We start from the raw sequence: 26674 nt of genomic DNA, 5'->3' as shown, positions 1-26674 counted from the left end.
TGATTCCATGCCATTATTTTATTCCTGATGATGTTATAGTGTAGAGAAAATACAGGGACCAGATACATGCCTTTTCAAGAAAGAGAAATAATTTAATCCTCTGTAGCTAATGCTAAAAAGAACTGAAGTCCCTTAGGCTGTAAGTCATAGGAGAGATGAATTTGGACTGAAAAAAAAATATATTTAGCACAAAGACTGTACCATGTTTCATTACCTGAAGGCACTAAGTTGGATTCCTCTTTGGTGTGAACTTATTTTAAGTCAATGGAATTTCACCAAGGATAAATTTTGACCCCAGGTGACAAAAGCAAAGGTTTTTAGTAATGCCATGAAGTGCAGCTGCTTTAAGCACAATGTGCTTTTCTTCTTAAGCGTACTTTATAAAAGATGGAGCTATTGTTCCTTTTTTTGGCAGCTTCCACACTGTGAGACTTACTAATAGGCATTTAATAAAAAAGGGATTTTACCTGTCAGGGATGGAAAAAACTAAAGTGAAAATGTCATTACTCTCATAATTGAAGTAGTGCAGCGAAGATGTAACAAATAAAGGAATTTGGGGCTGGGTGATGGAAATATATGTAAGGTTTGTTGCTGTTTTATGGCTTCAGCAGAAAGTTTGCTTTCATCTGAAGCAGGTTTGGTGTTTTGGTGGTGGGTTTTCTGTTGTTTTCTTTTCCTTAACACTTGAAGTCAAGAGTGAATGAAGAATTTATTTTTGTGGTTATTTTCCCTCATTTTCCTCTTTACTTTTTCTTCATTCCCTTGATCACCAAATCTGGAAAGGATGATGGTTGTAATCTGTTTTGGAATAAATAAAGTTTTTCTTTATTTATATTTTTAATTTGAATTGAGCAGTAATACATATGTCCTAGTAGAGATGCTCCTCAAGTTATTTTGATTCTAGCTACTTTGTCAAAATATTTTTTTTCCATCACAAGAATGCATGCCTTTCATTAATGTGTAAAAATCAGGGAGGGACACTTAGCATCATAATTCCTTGGTGATTCTTTAAGCTTCAGGAATTGTATGAAAGTGGATAAAGGTGAAAAGGTTATTTGAAAATGGAGCTATTACTGAAGTAGTTTAGCATAGCTCAGTTTGCAAATTTGGAGCTGCTTTAAGGAAATCTCTAGAAGATTAAGAACTTTAAAAGCAGTGGTCACACCTTTTATATATTGCATGTGTGCGTTTAGTCCAAATGGGCATTTTGGTTACGTCTGGGAAGCACCTGCTCTGTAGCATAAAAGCTGGACAGAAAGCATGAAAAGCACGGCTGGACAGGTGCTAGCGTGTCTGAGGACCGTGGGGGAGTCTTCCCCTGCCCATGCAGTGATGTGCACACTTCATATGGCCAAGCACAGCAGCCCCATGTGTGGGTGTTCATCCTCTGTGGTGACTGAATGTAAATGCTTGTCTGAAGGACCTTTGGGAGAGGTTGGAGTGAGTTATGGGCTGTCAGAGCAGTTCCTTCCAGCTGTGGCTCAGCCATGAGCAGGGACTTCTGGAGGAGAGCACAGGGATGCTGGAGGAGCAGCTGGATCTGTTCTCCTTGTGCAGTCCCCGTGCCCGATGGCCATAGCTGTGTCAGATGCATAGGGCCAATCTATGAGCGTCTGCTTTTGACTGAAACATGGAAGGCTTGGATCTGGATTTGTGACTTTCTCTGTGATGTCCCACTAGCTATTTAATCTCTCAGTTTTGGTCACTTGATAAGTAAAATGGATGTGTTCAACCCTGGCATCTTCCATGCAGGCCCGTTTGAAGAGCCAATGTAATCACTTTAAAGTCACATAGATCACATTGTTGCTAACTGCTGGGATCTCGGAAATTCTTCAAAACCTCCCTGTGCCCTTTTTGGAGCTATGAAAATGGCAAAGTTTTATTAAAGGTACCGCCAGACTTTTTTGCCAATTTTGCTTGGTTTTAGACTCATGGATGCTGAACTGTAGAGGTTTGTTGTGATCTCTGATAAGGATCAAGGTGGTTGATGTTTTGGCAAGTCATAGATAAAGTATTATGTTCTGAGAAGTGTCTTAACTCATGGAGTTACTTATTTTATTCTACCTGGCATCCTTATTAAAGAAAAATAAATATTTGCTGGAAGTAGAATCAGTCATAGCAAAGCAAAGAAGGGGGAAATCTGAGACTGTACCAAAAAAGATTTTCAGGTGAAATACGTTTCTTTTCTTGCATCACTGGGAGACAACTTGCAACAGCAGGTAGAACAGCTCTAAATCCCATGAGTGGTTTGAGCAACATGATACAAGTTAATGGGTGGCTTCAGTTTCCTGCATCAGGGTAGATTTTGACTTTGGACTATATAATAACTAGATAATTTGTAAAAGTGGCCAGATTTCTGTATCTTCTGCTTTGAAATGATATGGTAGTCTGGCAAAATTTTCTTTTATGGCACTAATGAGTTCAAAGCAGTAATTAATTTTTCTGTGAAATAGTTTCACCTTCAAGCTGAAAACATAATAGGTATTTGAGTAAATTGGCAAGAAAACTGTTCAGAGATTACTTTGGAAATTACTTGTCTCAGTTGCTTTTTGGAAGTAGGCCAGTAGTAGTTATTTTTCTTGCTAAAATAGTGCTCATGGCCATATTGTTCACTGCCTTAATTTTCATTCTCCCAGTGCTAATGTTTGATCTCTGTGATCACATTTACCATCACAGATGGAAGTAAGAGAGCTCAAGTATGCATCGTAGGAAGGTCTCTGAGGTTTTTCTGGAGATTGCAATTGTCTTAATTGTAATACTTGACAAATGCTTCCTGTGAAAAGGCCAGTTATCTGACTTTAGTAATGGTTTCTTTACCAAGGGAAAAAAAAAGTACTGAAATGTCAGAATAAGGAATGCTTCATGCCAGTAACAGAAAAATAAAAGCAACCCTGAAAAAGATCTGGTTGCATTACTTGCATCTCTTGAAATCTTTTTTCTTTTTTAAAATTAGCAAAGCTAGAGGTATTTTCAGCAATTTCATAGCCAAGATAAAATAATGTTTAAGATTGTGTGATGGTTGATTTTGAATAAATCAGTTTAAAAAACATAAAGTTCCTTAATTCTAGGTCTCTGATACACTTACTGGATCTCAAAAGCATGTTTGCAGCAAGAAGCCTATAAGTCAGCTCTTATAAATACTAGACTGAGCTTCAACTTTATTGATGTGATTCAGGAGAAAAGAATTCTAATGGAACAGTTCTGAGTATTGAACTGCTTAATGGTGTTGTTAAAATCTTCCTGTATATGGAGAAAACCAAACCAGCTTATTCTTCTGTGTGTTTCAAAATTGCACAGGCACTATGTAAAGGATTAACCAAAAATATTGTCGAAAACATTTTGAGTAAAAGTTGCTAACAAAGAACTCCTTGGGTTTTTTCTCTGCCTTGAAGAGTCCTAAAATGTATATTCCCTCTTTCTCCAGAGAAATAATAATGCACTTGAGATGGTTTTATAGGTCAAGCATTCATGTAACTGTCTATGATTTGACAAGATTGCTCAAAGAAAAAGTGGAGTGAAATCAGGATTTACCCAGGAGGATTTTTGAGCAATCAATCAGTGCTTTTTTGGCTTAGTGGACTGAAGTAATTTAATTGGAGCAATTAACATTTTTGGTACTAGTTGACTGAACTAATTAAGTTGATTGAGTTTTGATACCTGTGTTGTCATCCTGTTCAGTTGCTTTCCTTAAATTTTTGGAAGGACCCAGCCTGTATACTGGTGTCCCTGTGCTCCCTGGTACCATCTCTTGTTGGCATGCTTTTTGGAGGATTCAGTTTTCATCTTGGTGGGCTACAAGTGCTGCAGACATAACAGGTTCATGTTGAGACCATAACTTTCTGCAGAGTCGCTGTGTCTTCTTCCCTTAAATCCAATTCTAAACCAGTCAGTAGGTGTCTGATCCTGATACAGTTGTATAGCATTATGTCTCTAGGAGGATTTAATGGCAGAAATTTGAAGATGGTATAGTACAGGTCCTCTTTTTTAATGGGTTTAATCCTAGGGTTCATGTCCTGAAGTGCTAACAAAACTCATGTTCTGGTCTGAAGACTTTTGGCCTGCCTTCTCCATTGGCGACACATGGGTTTGTTTGCTTTTTCTTCAAAGCAGCTTCTTGTTAGGTCCTCTGTGCTATTTTGTTAAGTAAGCAATGACTGGTGGAGTTGGAGAGAGATTTACTGAGAACCTGCTGTGCAAGGGCTTTTGTGCCAGTGAAGGGAAATCATGCTGTTGCTCACTTTCAGTGGGACCCTGCAATGACTGTGAGTCACTCTGCTCCCCTCTTTACTTGGGGCTATGTTCTTCCTCCTGTGTTCAATATCTCACTGCAACTGTTTGTATTCAAGATGTGTATTAGTTTTTTTTTTTAGTTAGGATGATCTCATCACTAATGAGTATTTGATGCCTTTGCAATGTTCCTAATACACACACAGAACAGCTGGAAGAGACTTTTTAAACAAGCATCGTTGTAATATCCTGGATGATCTCAAAGAACATTCAAATACAACAGTGCAGTTACATTGGAAGCTTTAAAGATAAACTTTTTTTTTTCATACAATGGCTGAACAGTGTGTAGTGGGTGACATATGGGGTCTCTCTGCATTTACACCGAATGAAAACTGCAGTGAACTGTCCAAATGGATTAACTAAACTGTTAATAGTTAATAGTAAGCACAATTAAAAAACAACAGATGAGAGCACACCTCTGTGCTATATTTCTGAATGTATTCAGTTTGTTATTGTAGCCTTGTTATCCAGAGAAAAGGTTGTTTGTCCTCAACAAGAACTTGGTTCTTTTCCAGCCAAACTTGTGGCACTGGTGGTAGGGCTGTGAGTAGTGAGACTGTCGAACTGCACTGCCTGGGCTCTCCCTGGTCACCAGTCAGGTCTGTGCTGTGCTCGGGGCAGGGAGAGGGGCTGTTTGTTACCCAGCTGTTTGTATGCAATTAGAAAAGGCTGATACCCTGCTTCACTTGGTCAGTAGGGGGTGGTAGCTTTTCTAAAGCAGGCTTTTGCTTCACCGAGTAACTTGCCTTGCAGTATAAGGTTAAGCCTGCTTCTGCATTGGATGGCCAGTAGGTTACCACAGTTCTCATGAGGTGTTAGTGAAAGCATGGCTGTTAACTTCCATTCCATTCAACGAATTTAAACTACTGGTCCACTGATGGGAAGAATAAGTTTCAGCTGGGCTCCTGTGTGCTTACATGAGAGCTTTTGAAGTCCTAGAAGTGGCTGGTTTTGTCTGAACCATCATGGTTTCTAGAACAAATAAGGGACCCTTGGAAGTGTGTGGCGGGTGTGGAGCCTCCCTTTTTTGCAGCAGGTCATTTTTGTACTAGGTCAAAAATGAGTTTCCTCTTATAGAAGGAGAGCATTGAAGTATTGTTCAAGTATTTTAAGTAACTGGATCTGTGCCTCACCTGGTGGCACAGTCAGACACAACCACAATGTGAAACAGCCTGTCAGATTTGGAATATATGGCAACAAAACCATTTGGTTTACTGGCACAGCTATACATCCTTGCCCAAAAGTACATGAAAAAGCTGACAGAAGCACTATTTTTGTTCATGTAACTTATGTAACTCTACCCATAACAAGGGTTTGCCAGCTAGCTTCCCACAGTGATATGCAATACATTACAGAAAGGAAATGTGCTGCTGTACAATGCAATGTTGAAATTTCTATGCTTCTCCTCTGAAAACTGTTCAATAAACGAGAGGCAGCAGTCCTCCTCTGGACTCTTGAGCTGGAACCCTTCACAGTCAGTGTGTTATGCTACAATGTAAGCAAGTGAAAGCCCGAACCACTTGACCTTGTTAAGCTCTACCCAACCATATAGTTTGTCTGGGCCTTGCCTTAGTTTCTGTCTGCTTGTTTTTTTGTTTGTATTAAGATGCCACTTGTTTAACATCTAAGTTTTTTCAGTCCCTAGCTCTTGTTTTTTTCCCAAAATCAAAGCCTGATATCACCTCCTAATTACAAATGCTGAAATAGATGCTTACATGATATTTTCTTCTACAAAAATAATAGTAGTAACTTTAAAAAAAGGCCATGTAATATGCATAGCAATGGCCACTTTCAGGCTGTCAAAAATTCCAGCAAACCAGATGAATTACCATCACCAAGTGCTGACTCAATGATAGCTTTTATGTGTACTTTGAATGTTTAGCAGGAAGAGAGATTACTCATTCCCCCACCTTTCTGGGGGACTGTTTGAAAGCTTGCATATCGTGTATGAGGCCCCTCAGACTGCTGACTGCACTGAAAAGATATTTTGCATCTAGTAAGTTCCAGGATATTGTGACTGTTTTCTGAATAACACTATCCTTTACCGATTGTACTTGAAAACAAATAGTGTTGTTCTAAGTGTTGCCGAGTCACTTTGAAAGGCTCACTGAAAGGTTTCTCCCTCCTTACCCCATATGTAGGACTGGGGTGTTGGTTGTTCTTTTTGTAGGAAGCAAAAAACCATCCTGCTCACTGATATGAGCAGGATTACAGTTATGTCAGAGGCTAAGAAACTTCTGTAATCTTGCACTTTTACATTCAGTTAGTGGTTTCTGGTTAGTTTTTACAGAATGTACCTGCATTTTTTTCCCCTGAAGCCTGGTTTGTTTGCCTGTTGAAGAAGGAGCAACAGGCGTTTTCCTGTACTGGAGAAGACAAGGAATTGTACTCCATTGCTAGCTATTAGGCCCCCCATGTGTTCCCTGTAGTGTCAAAGAGGCTTCCTTTGAGTAAGCCCTTAAATGGGAGTTGAACCTTTGCCATACAGAGAGATGGATTTCTACACCTGTGGGGTCTCTGAAAGGGAAGTACTTCAGTTGTGCGTGCGAACATTTTATATTTTTGTGAAACCTGAATCATCTTTGAGGTTCCCTGAGACTTTTTTCTGTGCAGCAATGATACTAAGATGCATGCCTTATAAAGGCTGCATTAGCATTGGGCACAAATGACTTGTTTCCTGAGTTAAAAATCCTTTCCCCAGCTTCCCTTAAAAAAAAAAAGGTTAGTAAAAGATTATTTGAGGAGAAGGGCTATTGTGATTTCATATGGAGGCCATCTCAGTTCTCCTTTTATATCTGCTGCTCGCCTGGGAGAATACGCTGTACTTGTGTCCAGAGCTTGAATTGTTTTCAGCTTCTTATTAGTTTTGAAAATGCATTTAGCAGTTAACTGCCAATGTGCGTGCTCCTTCTGCTTACAGCTAACAAGCAGCTGGGCAGTGCATTAAGAAAAGGTGGAATTGGTTAACTCTTGTAGAACCACATCTGTGTTTCTTCAGTTGCCCTTGTAGAACTATAGGAGGAGAAATCCTGTAGGATAGCACAATGTGCTTATTAATAAGGGAAGAAATGAGCAAAGGGAAGTCAAGGAGGAGAAAATCATTTGGTGTTCTGGCAGGGAAGAAGGGCTGTAGTGAGCAAAGTGTCAGTTGTTGCCGAGATAGTGAGGAGATGAGCGATGCTGGCATTTAGTAAGAAACTCCTTAAACAGAACTGTACCTCAGGGGGAATGGAAAGAGATACATTAGTGAGTGATTCATTTCAGAGCTCTGATGTTGCAGATGGCCTTTTGAGGCCTAAGTGAGCAATTTTACTTTTTCTTTGAGAATGAATTTGGTTTGGTGTGGGGTTTGTTTTATTTCTGGTTGGCAGAAAAGAACCTCAGGGATACTAGTTAGTGTTTTATTTTACAATTAAATATATATCCCTTTATGTTACTTCAATAGTTTTGAAAATCTTGTTACTGGACATACTCTGTCAAAATTTACATTTTAAATGATGGAACTAATGCCTGTCTGCTGATGGGCCTTTCTCTTCTCAGTGAGGGTGAGGCACAAGTGTAGGATATATACGGCCAAATCTTTTTACATGTGGCTGCCATCTGTGTGAGCTAAATTACTGCCTATGAATCAGGCATACAGTATGCAAGCTCTGCTCTCTATAAAGATCTGCTCCCAACTTGTTTAGAGTCATCCTTTCACACTCTCCATTTAGTCCTTTCTCTGGCAAATCTTCCACGGACCTCATCTGGATTTTTGCCTGATTAAGGACTAAGAGCTTGACCCTGTGAGATAATAAAACCCCAACATCCCTGCAAGAATCTACAGATTGCAATGGGAGTTGAAGGCAGTGTGTGCTGCTAAAGTCTTCAGCATGTGTGCTGGGTTTAAGGTAATGATTTCAGGAATTGGCTGTGTTACAGTGTACATACTGGCCCTAACTTCATTAAGCTGTGAGTATATTACTGTGATTTCAATCCTCTATGGAAAAGGAAGCACATAGTCTCCCTGTGGATTTTGTGGCTTATTTAGAATGAATTTTCATTTTCTGAATGTGTATATTGAGATGTTTCTCACCAGAAAATTTCAGTTTATTGGTACTTGTACTTTTTTAGGAGCCGTTTTCCTAAAAGCAGTTCTAAAAGCAGGGATCCAAGAGCAGATTGCTTTGGGAAGTGGAGGCCATGAAATTATAAGAACTAGGAAGGGTCGTAACTTTGACTCTTACTGCACACAGCCTTCCAAAGTGATTCACTGTTTCCTTAAAAGATTCCAGTATCTCCATGTTTTTGTTAGAAACAAAGAAGCGCAAAGCTAATTATCACGTCCAGGAAGAAAACACATTACCGAATTAGACCATATAATGAGATAATGAGCACAGTTGGATAGTGACCTTCAGCTCTTTGTATGGGCAATGCTCTTTAGACTTACTTTATTTACTAATGAGTGGACTACCCAAACCCAAGGTTTAAAAAGAATTCCCACAGAACGTCCCAGTTTAGAAGGGGGTAAGAAATGTTGAAATGCTCACATAAGCCCCATATTATCTTTTAATTAAAAACTGGGTACGTATAAAATGCATTTTAACTTGCAAATAATGTCTAACTAAGAAAAACCTGTTCTTTAATGTTATATTACTGCTTATAGGGTTCTTTTGGAATGCTGTTGCACCTAGGCACAAGAAGGGGCCTGAAATCCAATTTTAGGATGAAGGAATAACTCCTAAAAGACAAAAGTTTTGTGATTTGAAGGGTACAGCACAGCTACAGGATGTGCCTACCAGGAAAGTCACTTTTTCTTGAAAAGCTCACCACAAGCACAGGTAGTATTTAATTGAAACAAGATTTAGAGAAAACCCAAAAAACAGCAAACTGTCACTGAAAAAAATCTACGTAGTTTTCTCTTTTTCATTCTTTTGAGACCAGCACTCCTGTTTTTATAAACTTTTTTGGTGCATATACTTCTTTTTTTTCATGCACCTATAATTGTCCCTACAAGGTTCACAGGGCTGGGTGTCACTGTGATTGCATGTTGGATACTATCTGGTCAAACCTATAACACTTGTGTGTTTACAAGCATGGTGTGTTTTATCTTCCTGCAACATGGACTTCTGCTGTGATGACCTAGTAACACACAATGTGTATACAGATAGGAATAGTCAAGCTTGGATGCTTTGTGAGTCAAGCAGAACAGATTGCAAAGGCCCAAGCCATGCAACCCTAAAGAGATTCTAATGAAAAAAGACAGGAAACAAAGGCTAGTAAAAGTGCTCTTGTATAACCTGATGCATATTCAAGATAGTGCTGTGAACCAGTAAGTTTGTGGTCGCTTTTCCTGTAGAGACTGAAGGAAGGAAGATGAGGTTTGACTGAGAAAAGAAATGGGAAGCTGTGAAAAGAAAGAGTAGAAGGCAAAGGCTGTGAAGAAAAGGAAGGAAATAATGTAATATCTGGTATCCAATCTGTGTTGTATATGTTCATGGTTATCACAGGTATTATGTGGGGGATGGCAGGAAGAAGGAGGCATAAGGACTTCCACCTTACCTGTAAATGCCTTTGGCTGGCTTCAGCTGGAGAGGTGTCCCAGCCTGTGTGGAAAGGACTGGTAGGATGCAGTGCCTGGAAAAAAGCACCCTCAGCCACTGAGCTGACACACTGGAGGGGATGAGTGCCACCCAGTGGGACACTGACAGGCTGGAGATGTCAGCAAGTCCAGAGGAGGCCATGTAAGGGGGCAAGAGCACCTTCCCTCTGAAAGAAAAGCTGAGAAAATTTGGGCCGTTCAGCCCGGAGGAGAGAAGTTGCATGGAGGCCTGAGTACCTGAAAGGGGTCTACAGTAAAGACAGAGGGACTCTTCATTCAGGAAGTATAGTGGCAGAACAAGGACTAATGGGTTCAAACTGAAAGAGGAGAAGTTTAGTTGGATATATGGAGGACATTCTGTAGTGTGTGTGCGGTGAGATACTGGAACAGGTTGCCCAGGGAAGTTGTGGATTCCCTATCCCTGGCAGTTTTCAAGGCCTGGTTGGCTGGGGCTTTGAGCGATCTGGAGTAGTGGGAGATGTGTCTGCCCATGGCAGGAGTGTTGGAACTAGATGATCTTTAAGGTCCTTTCCACCCTAAACCATTCTATCATTCTGTGATTTCAAGAGGAGGGAGCATGCATCCATTTTCCTGGCAATTGATACAAAATAATCTTTCCAGTCCCAATTTTCCTTACATAATTCTGAGATTTAAATTCCATTTAGGTCTGTGACACTCTGTTGTTTCCCATGTGTGGCTGTTACTGTGTTTCAGGGCTGGACTGCTGGGTTCAGAGGGGTGGAGCATATGCTGTACTGTGGCACTCTGGCCAGGTGCTGTTTGATTACATACTCCCACCATCAGTATCTCCTCCATTAAGTGTGTTTTGCAATATGCCTTTTTTTTTTTAAAGGAAGATGTGAACAAACTTTAAGTGGTGTTTTTAATGTAAAACATTCAAAGAGAACCTGCTGTGTTAGCTAAAAAAGGTTAATTTGAAGTCTCATTTAAAAGCCACCAAATTATTTGCCTAAGGACAAGCTCATTTTTTCAGCTGCTGAATTTCTTTTGCCCTATAAATTAGTGGCAATAATGTTAACAGGTTATAAAAGGGGAAAATAGAGCAATGGAGCCATGTTAGTGCAAACCATTTATCTTAAGTGCTAAGTTGCACTTTCAGCGATAGTTATGTTTTTAGGAAACTGGGGCCAAGCATTTCAAAAGTCTCAGATCCTTAACTTCTTGAAAATACCCTGAAAAACACTTGTCTAGGTTTATGCATCTGGAATTTTTGGGTTAAGTAATCTTCCTTTGGGATAATTTCGCTGTGATAATGGCAACACTGAGCTGTGGTGTAATGGCCTGTGGTCCAGTGGAAGGTGGGTTGGTTGTTTTTCACACATCAGTATTAGAGTTACAGCTGAGTTTAAGATGTAACATCACACTTTGAAAACAGATTCTGTTTAGAATGTGGTGTAAGCACTGAGCTTGTTAAAATTCAGATATTATTTTTGTTGCTTCTGGTCAGTCTTTTTATGCAGATGTTCAAAATAGGGATTTCTGAGGCCACTTGATCTCTGTGCTTGTATTCCACTCATCCTGTTGAGTCAGCCTTATTGAGAGGGCAAAGATCAATTTCTTCCAGTCTGGGGATGAAAAAACAAAGATTGTTTCTGCTTTTCATAGCTATAAGCCAAAAGTGATTGACTTGAAGATCTCTTCATTTTCTTGTCTGAATATTGACAGTTTTATAGAATTAGCAGCAAAAATGAGCAAAAACATGCACTTGATATGGACAGATATTTTGCCCAGCAAACAAACCTGTGGATAAAACTGGTGAGAAAATGTTTATTTTAATTTATTTAGTAAGCCTTGTTATGGTTAAAATCCATAGATTTATCTGTTTAATTTTAGATGGTTTCAGAGCTGGTCTGAGTCAGAGGTGCTTTTGCTCCTACAGAAAACTGTCTCCTCCTTTGAGGCAAGAAACTGAGTATCAAGTCATCATGCACAATAAAGCCCAGTCATGGCAAGGGATTTGGATTCTTTTTTTGGTCACTCAAATTCTTTGCTGGTGATTCTGGCTTCCTGGTCCCCAGGTCTGCATAAGATGGATATGATTGATCACCTCTCTCTACTGGAGAGTCTGGTGTCTTTAACACAGGTACCTGGCAGCAGGTGGTCATTTTGGCATGATCCCAACAGTCAGTTGGGGTAGAATGGATGCTGACATTGAAATACATGCAGAAACAACATGCTTTAATCCTTCTTTGATGTAATTTTGAACACTTGGGTTTTCATCTCTATTTAATATTCAGTCTCTGTAAGCATAAATGGCCTCTTGACTTAGTCTGCTCTTTTGCACCATGCCTTCTTTTTCTGCCTGGAAGCTTCTTCTGGACAGAATAAGAGGAATATGGTTGTTTGTTCAGGACTTTATGGGATCTATGAGCTTGGTTAAAGCTGCTGTTACTGATCTTGGGTAGTTTACAGGTGTTTGGAAGTGCAGGACAAATGTCCATGCCTGTGTAGATGCAGGTACTACATTGTTGCATTAGAATGACAATACTGCTGCTTTTGAAGGAAAAGATTGGACATTTCAGGTCCCAGTTTTCAGGTTTGGGTAGTGGTAGTGGTTTGGGCTTTATTTTGTTTGCCTTTTAATATTGACCTCCCTATTTGTAAATTTCTCCCAGGACATAGTGGGAGAAACATGTTTTAACAAATCACCCAGTTTCATTAGTTACACAGGTGAGGCTCTGTGTGGTGTGCTTAAGTTATATCAAGTCTTTGGGTAGAACAGTGATCTTGCAAGGTGAATGCGTAGAGAAGTTGTCTGCAGCAGTTTCAAATCTGAAGCATCTTGTATCCATACAGCTTGTCCCATAAGAAGATGCTATAGCAGCAACCTGAGATGATGAAAATCTCTAAACCAGACAGAAGTTGCTCAGAATCTGTTTAATCAGAGCAGTAAACAAAGCTTCTTGATCCTCTTGTTCAGCTTTTTTTTTCCTTTTATTTTTATTAGCATTTCTACCCTCACTCTTCTACCCCACCCTGAAAGCTAGAGGCATGTCTAACTTGGACTGAGAGCTGAGCTGGTAAAAGCATTGTATGGCTTCTTCAGTCTCCTTGAAAAATTATTCTCTCTGAATAAAAAGTGTTCTGTTAATTCAGCAATAGTAAATAACTTCATGGTATCCAAAGGACTGTGCTGTGACATCTTAAATATGTAAATGAATTGAAGTGACATTGTATGCACTTAATAAATTATTAAACCAGTTCAAACTTCTCCCACATCAGGTCTAATACTGCTACATCTAAGGTGATCTTTGCAGTGCAGCTGTAAATGTAAATGTAGTTTGCAGGAGTTTAGCACAGGAAGTAGAGATGAGAAGGCAGGGGAGTGCAGAAGTGCAATGTGGTTACCCCTTACAAAGGGGGTAGCTCCAGTTTTGCATTTCATATGAGGTGTTAAGAGTGGGCTTACATGAACACTGATTAGGGAAGCAATTTTAAGAGACCATGTGTCATGACTGCAATGTCCTGTCATTGTAAATGGTGAGATTAGTAGTGCTGAGGAAATGAAATTAAATTCCTTCAGGAAAAGCTTTTATGTTTAAAAAAAATCAGTCTCTTACATGCTCTTCAAAAGTGAAGCAAATGCCTTTATATGACTAAAGTTTGATTGATCTCCCTTCCCCTGAATATTTTGTCAGCATCTAGATGAGGTAGCTGTGGAGAAAATGGATGTGTATACATAAATACTTACACAAAATTATGTACATACATAGAATGTAGTGAGGTATTGCATGAAGTCTTCTTGATAATCAGAGCAGTTGTTAAGCTGTGACTGTTTGTGTTCTCTACCATGGAAATATTTATTCAAAGTGAAAATGCATGAGGAGCTTTTGAAAGTGGTAGTTTGTGTCACTATTGTGCTTATCACAGACTAAAAGGAAATGGCTCCTGCACAGTCAGCACATTTTCTAAAATCAGCAGTATTATCTCTTTCTAGGAAGGTCTTTTCACGTTCACTTAGTGAGCTTTCACAAGCACAATCAAGTCTGAAGGCTCCCTGCTGCCCATAGTAGGGAGTGGGGTGCAGGTTATTCCAGTGGCCTTGGTGACAGCCAGCCTAGGTACCCCCCAAACCTTCCTTCCTGCTCTCAAATGCACCAAAAACCAACAGAAACCTGCTTAGTGTCTTTATTGCTGGGTTACTTTCCTGTCATCTGAGTGAGTTGAATCAGCTCCTGTGGAAGACAGGTTTGATCAGCATCAAAAGAGGCATAAGATATCTGGAAAGTGTTGGTGGGAAGAAGAAAATGGAGAGAGACTGAGGTGCCCTGGGTTTGTCTGTGATTAGATGCTGGATGATTCATCCTGTCTCATAAACCTGCAATGCTAGGTTTTATTGGTTTTTCATTACCTGGAGAAATAACTGTGTATGTATAGCTCTGTCAAGCCTGCCATCCCAGACTTGTTCACTTGGGTCCATCTCCACCCAGATGATGTGGCCCCCTGTCTGTGTGAAGCTGAGAGCCATGCCCTGGGTGCCAGGCACAGCATTTGTCACCTGCCAAGCAGCCACCAGGGCCTGGGGCCTGTCCTGCAGCTTCTGAGCAAGCCTCAAACAATATCCAGGCATAAAGTCATGTGCCCACAACTGCCTTGCCTCAGCACTGGGGCCAACGTGGTCTTTCCTAGTCTTCTTTAGAACATTGGAAAATGTTGAGCACAGAGTCTTTCCTAGTTAAAACCAAACTAGATAGTAGATATTCAGAAGTCTGAAGAGAGAACCTGTAGCAGGGCGTATTCCAGGATTGACTTCCTTACTGATTCTACAGCTGAGGGCAAGAAGCATTTGGTTAACTGAGTGGGGACTGTGGAACAGTGCAGTAGTTTTTGCCTCTTTTTCTTTATTGATTTTTTTAAGTATCTCTTTTTGCATTTTTCAAGACAAGACTGAAGCTTTTAAGTGTTTTGTGGAGGGAAGTTTTGTCTTGTTTGAGCACTTGATCAGGATCAGTTTTCAAGGTTTGTTCAGTGAGACATTTAGTGATAATGAACTCATTCTTAAAGGGTCAGTTACAGGAATTCAGCCTTCAATTGAACTTGTAATCTTGTTGTTTTTGATTAGGAAAAAGCTGGTTTGCTTTCAGTTATGGAGCCATCTTTCCCCAGGTTCTTCTCCTTGCTTTTGGCTTTTGCTGCTTCTGAGATCCCCACTGCATTTGATGGGACTGAAGCAAGCGGTGGCCAACTGCTTGCAGCTGGAAGCCTGAGTAGCAAAGCCAGGTTTCTTTATTTTACAGAGGGGTCCTATCCCCTGATGAGGATTTTCAATCCCTTTGCAGCTGAGGATCTGGGAAAAGCAGCCCCAGCGTGGCCTGGCGTGGCTGGCAGCGTGCGGATCACGTGTTTCAGTGCCGCTGCTCTCGTTCCAGCACCGCGTCCAGCCGTGGTGTTTATCAGATCCTCTGACACACAGCACTGAGCAGATGTTCCCTTTTTTAGTATGGAGTGATGCTTCTGACGTGCAAACTGAGATTAGCAAAGGGAAGGCTTATAAAGTTTCATGCTTGAGTGAAGCACCTATATGTCAGTTTCTGACAGGCAGAACTAAGGGGAGGAAAAACCAAACCCCAGACCAAAAAGCCCTCTCTAGCTGCTTTTCGTTGAGTTCCTGGTGTTGCAAGCAGCTTCAGTACCAGCCAAGGAGTAGAGGCAGTGACTGCTAGCCTGTTCTTCTGATGGGCTAGTCACAAATGGCAAGGCTCCCATGCAGACCTGGGCCCAGTGACAAAGTTAAAGCAGAAGATGATTGCAGGAAGTTGCTGTGGAGCTGACATCTGGTACTCTGCATTTCTGTAGCTGTCAAAAAGATATTTTTGAAAGGAAATCACTTCTCTTTTAACTCTCCAGATGTGCATGCATCCATATGCACCAGCATCCAGAATTCATTGTTTGCTCTCTGAAGACCAAAATATGACTTGCTGATAATTAAATTGACAGATAAAAAGCAAGACATCTTATTGAAAGAAGAGCCCTGTGTATGCAGGTGTAGTGAATGCCAGGTGTTGATGACTCTTAGGGGACTAGGTAGGAATAGTTAACTGGAATAACAGGGATTGAATTGGATAGAAAACCAACTACCAAGAAGGAAAATAGCTTGTAGAGGTGGTAAAAAAAAGGGTACAAACAGAACTCCTGTAAGTTCAGTGTGTCTATGTGAAGAAAAGGAAGAAGCTTGGGCCAGATAAAAGAAATTAAATAAAAGGAAAACTTTGGCTATGCTTTTACTTTGAAGCTCGGATAGCCTATCAAAAATAACACTAATGTTATGAATTAAAGGAAAATCTGTTAATGGTTTGTAGAATTGTGTGATACTGTCATTGTTTAGGAATGCTTGTGAAGTGTCTAATAGATTCAGTAAAAGCAATCGGAAGATTTTCTAAATTGCAAGAGTTGCAATCAGCTCTGTGGTTGGGATGCCCCTGAACCAGTAAACACAAGACATGTCTGAATTTCTCCTGATCTCATTAAGGTTGCTCTCATTAGTCACCAGATAAGATAAACTCTTCATTGCATAGTAGTGCCCCTTGGACAACCAATGCCCCTTGGACACTGTATTTTTGAGCAAAAGATGGCTGCATATGTAGTTCCAAGTGAAAGACAGTAAGGATCAAGCATGTGACAGCTACTTGCAATTCTGAAAAATTACCTTGGGATATTTTTAATCATTATGATTAAGAAAAGATGAAGGAAAAAGGCAAAACAGTCAACAAAATCCACCTATGCCAGAAATCTTACCCCTGCCCCCCAGTCTAGTGTATGCATTTTGTAGTCTTACTATTACTGTATATTTTGGTACCTTCATCTGTGCTACTGATGCTGCCTGAGATGGGAATCCAGCACTTCTTGTGTTAGTTTGAAAACATTAGAACTAGTATCAGCTCTTTTAAGCACACCCATGGGTATGCAAAGAACTGAAGTATATATTTGCAATTTAAAAAGGTAATATTTTGCTGAGAGAGACTCAGAAGACTTGTTTCTTTTGATAGCACAGATTGCTGAAGTTTACATCTGTGTTTTTGTGCATGCTCTTTGATGAATTCTTGTATGGCTGGTCGAGAAAGTAAGTATGGTTCTCTCTCTTTGCCTCCTGAAACTGATTTTATGAAATCTGTGATTTCCTTCTCTGTCATCTTTAATTTTCCCAATTTTAGGAATACAGTAAAAGCAGTAGTGTGGGTAGGGTAGTTTGACAAGTTCCAATACTGATTTATTAAAAATAAAATGGTTTTGAAACCCAGTTTAGAGTTTTTTTGCTCTAAGCAGGCATTAAATTTTTATACAGCTTTTTTTTCCCCTTTTGGCCCCAATACAGAGCTCTCATGTAAACCAAGCAGAATGCTTCCTGTTGTTTTCTGATAAAAAGTGCACTTCCATTCATTGTTACCATGCGATTTCCTATCTTTCTGTGGTCAAGAGGGGTAAATCTGAGACGATTTATGGGCTGCCTCTAGGGAAAATAGACTTTTATAACATGAAGTTTGAATGTTTTTGGGAATAATGAACAAGGAATTTTAGAAATAGTTTGTATCTGTTTATTTCTTCCTCTTTGCACAATCACTTTGCTGAAGACAACCTTATCCATTAACAGTGGTGAAAATTGAATGCTAAATTTGCTTCTGCTCTTCTGTTAAGGCTGTTAAGGCACAACGTTTCTTTGCATTTTTAGGTATTGCTTGTTATCTGAAATAATTTTTGCATCTTTTACAGTCTTGTTAAAAGTTTGTGATCTGAGTCAGGCATTTCTGAAGTACAGCCATGCCTGGGGGGCAGGGAAGCCCTCAGTCTAACATTGACCACAGTTTAAAAAATTCTGGGTGCTTCATGGGAGAGAAGATTGGTGCAAGAGAATAATCTGCATTTGATTTTTAGACTAATTGCCTGAAACTTGGGGTTTTTTTCTACTTCTTGAGGATAACAAAGGGAAAAACTCAACAATCCTCTTTGGAACACTGGTTGACCACTTCGTTCTCAGTTCTTTGACATGGAAACCAGAAATTGTGCGTTCTGGATGTGTTTAAATAAAAGTCAATGCATACATGCTGTTCTGTTTATGAGTATTAAAAAGATGATCTTCTGTTAGTGGGAATGTTTTCCAAATACTGGCTTGGGAGAAGGAATGGGAAGAGAGAGTAAGAGCATATGGGGATGAGTTTGTACATTCAGCCATGGAAAAATACTAGGAAGAGTTCCTGTAAAAGCAGTGTTTTGCTGCAAACCTCAAGAGAAGGTAGGGCTCTGACAGTACTGGTCAGAACGAAGTACAGCAGAGGTTACATAAAATGTAGCTCTGTGGTAGAGTACATCTGCTTTTGAAAGACTTCTTTGTTTTCCAGGTGCAGATGTTTGTTTTCTAAGATTATGCCTCACGGGTAGCAATGTCTTGAGACTGTGCTCAGCGGATGTTAAACCAAACAGGTTTTTCATTCATTGCCTTTTTCTGTTTGGTTAGCTTAATATGTGTATAAACAAGACACCTAGAGTTTCTTTTGTTGAACAAGATGCTCAACTGATTGACACTGCCTATCTTTGCCTTGCTTGCTTAGGTGTTGAAATAGAGTTTTGCTGTATAACAAAGGACCATGACTTTATAATTTGCAATTTTTCATTAAATGGATAGTTTAGGTTTAATTCGTATTTTCTAAGTACCAGCACATTACTACAGCAGTTGAGTTTTATTTGAGAGTTAACCTTTCCAATTAAACTTGGATCAGTTTTATGTCCTGATAAGGACAAAAGATCAATATTAGGTTATTTTTCAAAAAGTGAAAGAAGGAATTTCTGATTTTAAAATGTAATTTGAATTTTTTTCTACATGGAAAAAACTGTGAGGTCCATGCAGGTAACACTCGAAATTAGATCATCTCTGCTAAACAGAGATAAACATTGTGCTTTTACCAGTGGCTGGGAGCCATGGGAGTGGATGTTTTGCAATACATCCACCAGAGAGGCATAAAAAATTGTTTTGCTTAGAAGGAGAAGCCAGCATCAGGAGTCTGTACCAAACAAAACAGCAACCTAAAAAGGTATGGGGCATGTCATCTGAATGATTCCCAGTGGGCTGGCAGATGATGTTTGATAGACTTTACTATGTATAACAGAAATGTCTAGAGAAACTGCAGAGGAATCGAGGATCAAAAGACATGGGAGATTAAGTGTAATCTAATGTGTTGAAATGTCTGAATAGTTTGGTCCATAAATGGAATAAGTCTGGGCAGAGTTGATAATAGTGGAATAGGAATTAATTGGAGGATAATGGTTAGGGATAGACAGCACATGGAGCAAGGGTCTAATTGCACATAGCATTAGCACCAGATGTCAGTGTAAAGGTGAAGAATGTAGGTTAATGCATAGTTCCTGAGAATTTCTTTTGTTCCTTGAAGAAAGGGGAAGGGTGCAGGGATGGTGTTCTGGAGTTGCTGGAGGTTAGTGAGCTCGATGCGCTGGAATAGGAAACCTCTGCTGAGTTTCTGCAAAAGCACGTTTTTAGTCTGTACAACTTGTATGTTTTAACTCCTTCTGCAACCAAATCTTGCCACCTGTACTGGACATTTCTTCAGGATGTATTTTTTCTCAGTAGAAGTTTTATAGCTCATTGAATTCAAGTAGATACCTGTGGAGTCTGGTATCTTGGATGTTTTGGTTGTTTGGATTGGTTTGTTTTTTCAAAATAGCCAAAATTAGTCCATGTTTGTGAATCTTCTCCCTGCAATTTTAAACGTCTCAACCTTACCCCAATGGTGATTCAGTCAATAGTAGCTCCTCTGTGAAAAATATGCACTAGATGTGACAGTAAAAGAACTCTCTGAAAATTAAGAATCTGAAGGGAAATGTGTAGATTCATACAAATATAAAATGCATTAGACAGTCATCTTCTTTAGTCTTCCTCCTGGCCAGTATGAAGGTCTGATATTCTGTACCCTGCATCTTTCTTACAGCAGTCACACTTACAAATCATGGAATCCAGGAGTAGTCTTGGACAGCCCAGCTCCTTGTGGTTGCTGATCAGTGTGGAGCTGCTTCTCCTGTTTGTGAGCAGAAACACTGAGGTTTCCTCTATGCCTCTCAACACAAAGCTGTGTAATATTTCCTACCACCTGATCTTGCCTTTTTCATCTCTCAAGGCTGCTTGCCAGAATGAACTGATTCTGAGCATTGATGTCTTGTTTAAGTGCTTGCTTGCAAGTGTGAGACTGGTTTTTTTCATGGTTATCTTTAATAAAAGCTGCTCTTCATGTTAATAGTGGAGGTTGTCCATTATCCTCTACATTCAGATTAGTAGGAATTTGGCTTTCCAGGTAGTCTTCTGTGAAGGGGTGTACAGGAAGGAATTTAGTACTTACTGTTACAGAGCCACCCATACCGAATAAATAGTAGTGACTAACATTTTCTCTGGTAGCAATAGTTGTCACTTCCCTCTGTAAATTCTTATTTGCCTCAACTCTTGTGTATATTTTTTGCTATAAATGCTTCCCTCAATGAGAAACCCTTTATGAGAAGAAGGTTGTGTAGGTGGTAACAATCGCTCCATGCAGAACAGTGGCCCTTTGCCCATGCACTTTTAACTTAAGAAATGAGTGGTGAATATCAAGGGAAGAAGTTATTGCTGAGTCTTGCTCAAGTGGTCTGTGAAGCTTTTTAGGTCAAGATTCAAATGATTTCCCCTCTCTGTTGTCATTCAAAAGTAGGTTTGATCCAGCCATCATTGTCACTAAGAGATTTAAGAGAATACCCTTAAAATTAACCTTCTCTTTTGTAAAGTCTGTCATTTGGGCACACTGAAATCTCTGCTTGAGTTAGCCTCCTCCACATATTAATGTGCCTTTCAGCATAAAGTGATGAATTCTGGGTTTATACATAATGACTAGATTCTTGTCATTCTCTCATTCAAAAATCAATTACAGTAAAGCTGTCCTTCTTCTGAGGAGTGTTCTGTCCCACTGGTGTGGCTTGTACCCTTTGCTATGGCATATGGGGACCATGCTAATGTGCTGTGCAGCCCCCAGCACAGATTCAAGCAATTTGTGGGGGCTGCTCATGCTTTTCAGCTGACAATACTGCAGAAATCACCATGGAAATACAATAGAAACTACATTATCTTTTACTATTTGAATAAAATCAATCACAGTTACAAGTTGGTCTTGGGTGGTTGTATTATCCCCCTTAGTCTTACTCCCATTTCTGCTCCCTTCTTACAGCAGAACACATGTTACTCATTAGTAGCATGGTTGATATGGGAAACAAGAATGTTGAAGTTGGATTGAATATGTTCCAGATGGACACAGCTACACAGTATCAAACAAGGTTGGGTCTGCACCGATTTCCTTTAAAATACTAATTGGAAATGAAAAATAATTCCATATTCAACAATTCTCTAGAATTGTGAATTCACTAAACATTTGCAATAAGCATTATATTGGAAAATACATATCTAATAATTGGTTCTTTTAAATAAAACTGCCTAACCTGCTTTCCATCCTCTAAAGGCATTAAGCAACTAAAATTTGATTGGGGTAGGAGCCAGGATTCACTAACAAGATTAAGTGGTTACATGCTCCAAAGTTAAACAAAACCCTAGGATGGCTGTGTATGCACACTTAAATTCTCAGCAGAGAAGGCACTAAAGGCTTGTGACTGCACTAGGGTGGGTACAGTGGAAGAGATCTTTGACCCTTTAAGTGCTTTGATTGGAATGGAGATGCAGGAGAATATCTGTACATATTTAGAGCTGATAAGGCAATCTTGATGTGTTAATTGGACATTGATAATGAATGTCCAAGGATGTTGGTGTCACTGATGCTGGTGAGAAACAGGGTGTGAGGCTGGAGTGGGAAACTGGCAAAGCCTCATCCTGGGGTTTGGGGAGGGCAGAGTGACAGTAAAGCCCAGGCAGATGAGGCTGTGGTTTCCTGTTGGCTTTTCAAGTAGGTGGTGTGGAGGTGATAAACAAGATTAGTAGTATCCTAGGGAGGAATTTGTTTTGGTTTTTTTTTCAGAGTGGTAAATATACATTTTGTAGGATTTAAACTAGAGGAAGTAGCTGGCTTTCTAGTCAGAGGAGAGTGGCAGGATGGAAGACAGATGAAGGATCTGTGAGGGAGCCAGAAGTTGCTAATTTGGGTAGAGGAGAGCTCTTGCTGCTCCCACTGGAGTGACTGTGCCTTGTAGCAGCATCCACCTTTGAGTAGGGCAGATCTGCAGGTGCCGTAGGAAGGGCTGGAAAGAAATGCAGTTTATGAATGTTGAGCCAGTAGCTCCAGCATTGCTGTGGTGCATGCAGTATAAGAATAAAGTACAGCATGAATGCAGAGGAGGTGGCAGAAGGAGCTGCCTTGTGCCATTTACAAGGTGAGCATTCAGTGGACTTTGTGATCTAGAAATAATTTTTCCTTTAACATACTGCTACCTCGAGGCATGCTAGTGTATGAGGGCATGGCACTACACCCAGGTTAGTGGTTGGGCAGATATGCCAATAGCAGTACATGAGGATTGTGGTTTGATATTGCCAGTGTAAGAGAAACAGTGATTGTGACAGTTTTGAGTTGCTGGGAAGGGCAGTATGGGCCCAGGACACACCTACTCAGGCACCTGTGTGAAACTTGGCAAAAATTAGACAGCTGGAGCAACCTCTCAGTTATTTACCCCCACAGCATGCCTTGCACATGGGCAGTCTCACAGCAGGTGTGGTCTGATTGCAGTGGAGCGTCCTCCAGCTGGTCCAGTCGTTGGTTCAGATTTCCAGGGCTATATCCCTTTCTCTTACAAGACTGGTCTGGTCTGAAAGCAGTTCTATCAAATGCAGTAATTCCCCCAAAACATTGGTTTCTTGGACTGAGTGGCTTAGATCAGCTTTGTGCACCCCTTCCCTCCAAACAGATCTGAGAGAGGGGACATGCCCCAGGCTGCCAAGGCGTGCAGGCAGATGCTCTGAGCTGCACTGCTCAGAGTGCCCCTGCACCAGTAAGCCCTGCTCAGGAGTGGCACAGCACGTGGGCTTGCTGCCAGTGAGGTGACAGAATTTCTGCTGGAGATCTGGCCCCTGTCCAGCCAGGGTGGAGTGCAGGCAGAGCAGGCATGCCTCATTCTGCCCGACCCCGTGCAGATAAGCTCAGCTGCACACAGTTATCCAGGATGTGAACTTCTGCTCCCTCTGGGACTGTTTCCATCTTGCATGTTAAGCAGAACAGAGGGACTTCTTAATGTGCATTTGAGGTGCCAGCAAAAGAGGCAGTTACAGCCTGAACGAGACAGTCACAATCATCTTCCCCTTGCAGGATGTGAGGGGAAAATCCAGATGTCTTCTATCTAATGTATTAAATTTGTTCAGAGTAAGTACCAGATGAAGGCTGGAGGGGAGGATTAGTAGATGCCCTGCATGGGAATAGGTGTTCACAAGGAAATCACAAGGGAGGTACTTGCTTTTTCTCCTCAACTTTTGCTAAGTGCACATTTTTGTCAGCAGCTCCATTTCTGGTTTTGTTCAGTCTTGTACCTTGTCCTTTGTGGGTGAGTGTGTATTATGACTGAAACATCTTAACCATCAATTCCATTCTGGCTAACAAGAAACAATTCAATGGAGGAGTGCTCCTTTCCTTCCCAGCCCAAGAAATGCTTGTGGAGTTTAGAGAAGTGTTTTGTGCAAGTTGTGTAACGTGATGTGCTGTAGGACTTACGCATCAGTGGCTGGGCTAATTTATCAGTCGGTTCTCTGATCTGCTCTTGTACATCAGGAAAATGCAGCCTCTCTACTGGTTTTGTTATTGTTACAAATCCTCAGTATTTCTTCAGCTGTTACAAAGGGCAACTTTTTTATTTTTTTTTCTTTTTTCTTAGACCTAACTGTATCATTGCTTGGACTGGTTGCATTTTGTATGTGTCTTCTTTAAAAGGAGTTAAATAAAAACCAGAAAACCTCAAGTCAGTGCTACTTGGTCAATGCTACTGCCAAGCTCCTCATTTAGGGAGAAGAAAGTTTGTTTATCCTGTGTACCCCAAGCACGTGCATGTGTAATTTATGCCTTGAGCATTGCCTTTACAAATATTCCTGCTCTGTGGGAGCTCATAGGATATGCACTATGCACTGGTGGGTTTCAGGAACAGTCTCTTTGTGGCCCGAGGCACTGCAGAAATCTCCCTGTGCTCAAGGGCTTTGCTTTTTCTAGATAGGCTGGTTTAAGACAGACTCTGACTTGTAAGTAAATGGCCAACTGCAAGCTGTATTTTGAAAGAACCGTGGTTTTAACCAGCAAAGTGTAGGTCAGTGCTAATACAATTAAACATAAGTGTACACCAATTCCAGGTGATCTCTAGTGCTATAATAGCTGGCTTTAAACTTGACAAAACCAGATAGAGCTCTTCCATTTAATCAATTGAGGATTTTCTTTATTTTGAACTTCCTTCAAAGGAAGCATTTTACTTCAATTGCAGATGTGCACCATTTGGAAAAAAAGCTGTACGTCTGCCTTGTATTTCTCTTTTATGCCTGGCAGCCTCTGAACTCACTGGTTCATGTGAGCCTCAATCTTATCTGAGTGACTTTGGTGCAAATTAGGGGTTAAATCAATTACGTTCTCCTGCGACCTTCTGAATCAAAAACATACAGATATCTGTTACTGTCAGGGGTGGGCTTGAGCCGTTTTGGAAAAGCAGGGCTGCTTTTCATAAATATTTGTCTTGATTTAGTTTCCTGGGATATAGTTTAAATGTAAACTGCTCTGTATGCTTTGCTTTTGTGCTATCTTGCTCTATCACATCACACGGTCTCACGTACTATATAAGAGTATGGCACTACATCATGCTGTGGTGATTATTTGAAAGGGCGTACACTGTGTTTTGGACTAGATAACTGTTATCAGTGCAGATAATTGCTGTCAGACACAAAATAGACTCAGTAAACAAACATTTCATTTTATCATGTGACAGATGCCTGCTGTTTTGTACAATGTATTCGAATGATGTTCACTATACATCAGCGCTGCTTCAAAAGCAACAAAGCCAGCTCACCCAAATCCTTCCTGACATAATTACCTTTCTGGTAGATAGAAAGTTTTCATTGTTATATACACATGATGGCATTTACAGTTGCAGATTTTTTTTGGTTGTTTTGTTTATTTTTGGTTTTGTTTAATGGGTTTTTTAGACTTTTTTCCCATCTCTTTGTTTTCCCCTCTGGTCAAGAAAAGAATACCTTCATTTTTGGAATTCATACTTGAAAATTTAGACTTTCAGAGAGAAATGAACCAATAAGTTAGCATATTCAGGACAACTTAGAAGTGCAATGGGAATAAAAGTCTTAATTTTGTGGAGAATGAACACAAAGCTTCTGCTTGTGTTCCTGTGGATTTTCTGAACAAAAGGATCATCATTATTTGACATGTATAAACAATGCATTGCTTTTTTTTCTCCCAGTGATATGTGTCTGTCTTTCTCTGCAGGTCCTGTGCCTCAGAGGGAATGTGTCTTATTGCCTGTTAACAATTCGCACCCGGTCCATGCCTTGTTGGAAAGCTTTACAGTCCTGTCTGGCTGTGCAAGCCGGGGCACGACGAGCCTGCCCCAAGAGGTGCACATCCTCAATCTCAGAAACCCCAAGGAGGGTCTTGGCCATCATGAAAGAGAGGTAAAGGGGAAATTACTTTTTCTCCAGATCCCTAGTGATAAGTATGTCTGCAAATGGGATTATTATATGTTAATTTGCTGCATAAAGTTATTTCTGAATTGTCACCAAAGTACCACAAAGAACCATGTACAATTTGCATGGAGACTGTCCGCCTACACTTTACATGTCATAGGAATAAACTGCTTCCATACCTAGCCACCCTCTTTATTATCTTTCACAACCACAAAGTATACTTTAAAAAGGCAGGGGGTGGGCAAAGGAAATAAGAAACAGGTTTAGATCTCCCACAGGCCTTTGCAGAATTGTCTGTCTTCAAAAGCAGATCGTTTACCTAAATGTGTTGTAAATTAACATGAATACCTTTGGATCCCTGCCATGGCCACTATAAACAAATACTGAAGTTTAGATTCTTTTACCAGTGTAATACAGCCTTAGTGCTTCACTGAGGGGGGACTGCTGTACAGAAAGCAAGTATTGCTGGCTATGGTAGTCTAATTACTTATTTATGCGTGCTGCACTTGGAGGGACTGGCAAAAACTTCAGCTGTTCTGAAAGCAACAGTAGAATAAAATTTTTGATGTAAAGTTGTGCCGTACTGTTGTTTACTCTCAAAACACATCAAAACAGAGTGCAAAGAAAACATTGCATGCCATGACAGCTGAGCCTTTTCGTTCATATTTACCGTATTACACACACAGATTCTTAGTACTGTGTCCTGTGGGAGCACTGTGTGGGTACACAATTAGAGAATTTGTAAAGAGAGAACAAAGATGATGATCTAACAGGGAGAAACTTAGGAAAAGAGGGTCTAAAGCTGTGATGAAAGAACTTTCAAGTGGAGTCTTTCTTAGTGATTAAAATAAAGGCAGATTCTCTTGGCCAGAGGGTGGTTGGGGTTGGTTGGTTTGGGTTTTCTGAGCATAGTTTCCAATGAGAACTAAATAACTGTATGTGATTCTGTTGTAGATTTTTCAGTGCTTCTCTCATTTCCCAGGAAACTTTAAATCCATTGCTCAGTCATAGGCAAATCTGGTATGAGTAGATCTTTCAATAAAATTTGTTATTACCTTGTAAGTGGGCAGAAGAGTGCCCGCACTGTGGGGCCGTGATACTGGGGGAACTTGTAACTTCTTGGTTACTAATGGGTGCCCAGGGCTGGGATGAAATGG

The 26674-nt window shown here is 40.3% G+C and overlaps 1 protein-coding gene across 3 annotated transcripts in view; it reads left to right on the top strand.

Annotated features, from left to right (window-relative positions):
• Positions 1–26674, top strand: part of TGFBR3 (transforming growth factor beta receptor 3) — a 112619-nt gene that overhangs the window by 19852 nt on the left and 66093 nt on the right. For all 3 annotated transcript variants that reach the window (XM_084211479.1, XM_084211477.1, XM_084211478.1), the window contains exon 3: positions 25321–25505. In XM_084211479.1, the coding sequence (XP_084067605.1) occupies positions 25321–25505 (185 nt within the window). The remainder of the gene's footprint in view (positions 1–25320; positions 25506–26674) is intronic.

This window comes from Fringilla coelebs, assembly GCF_963513975.1.
Source record: "Fringilla coelebs genome assembly, chromosome: 9".
In the NCBI taxonomy this organism is placed as follows: domain Eukaryota; kingdom Metazoa; phylum Chordata; class Aves; order Passeriformes; family Fringillidae; genus Fringilla; species Fringilla coelebs.
This window is presented reverse-complemented; position numbering and strand designations above follow the sequence as displayed.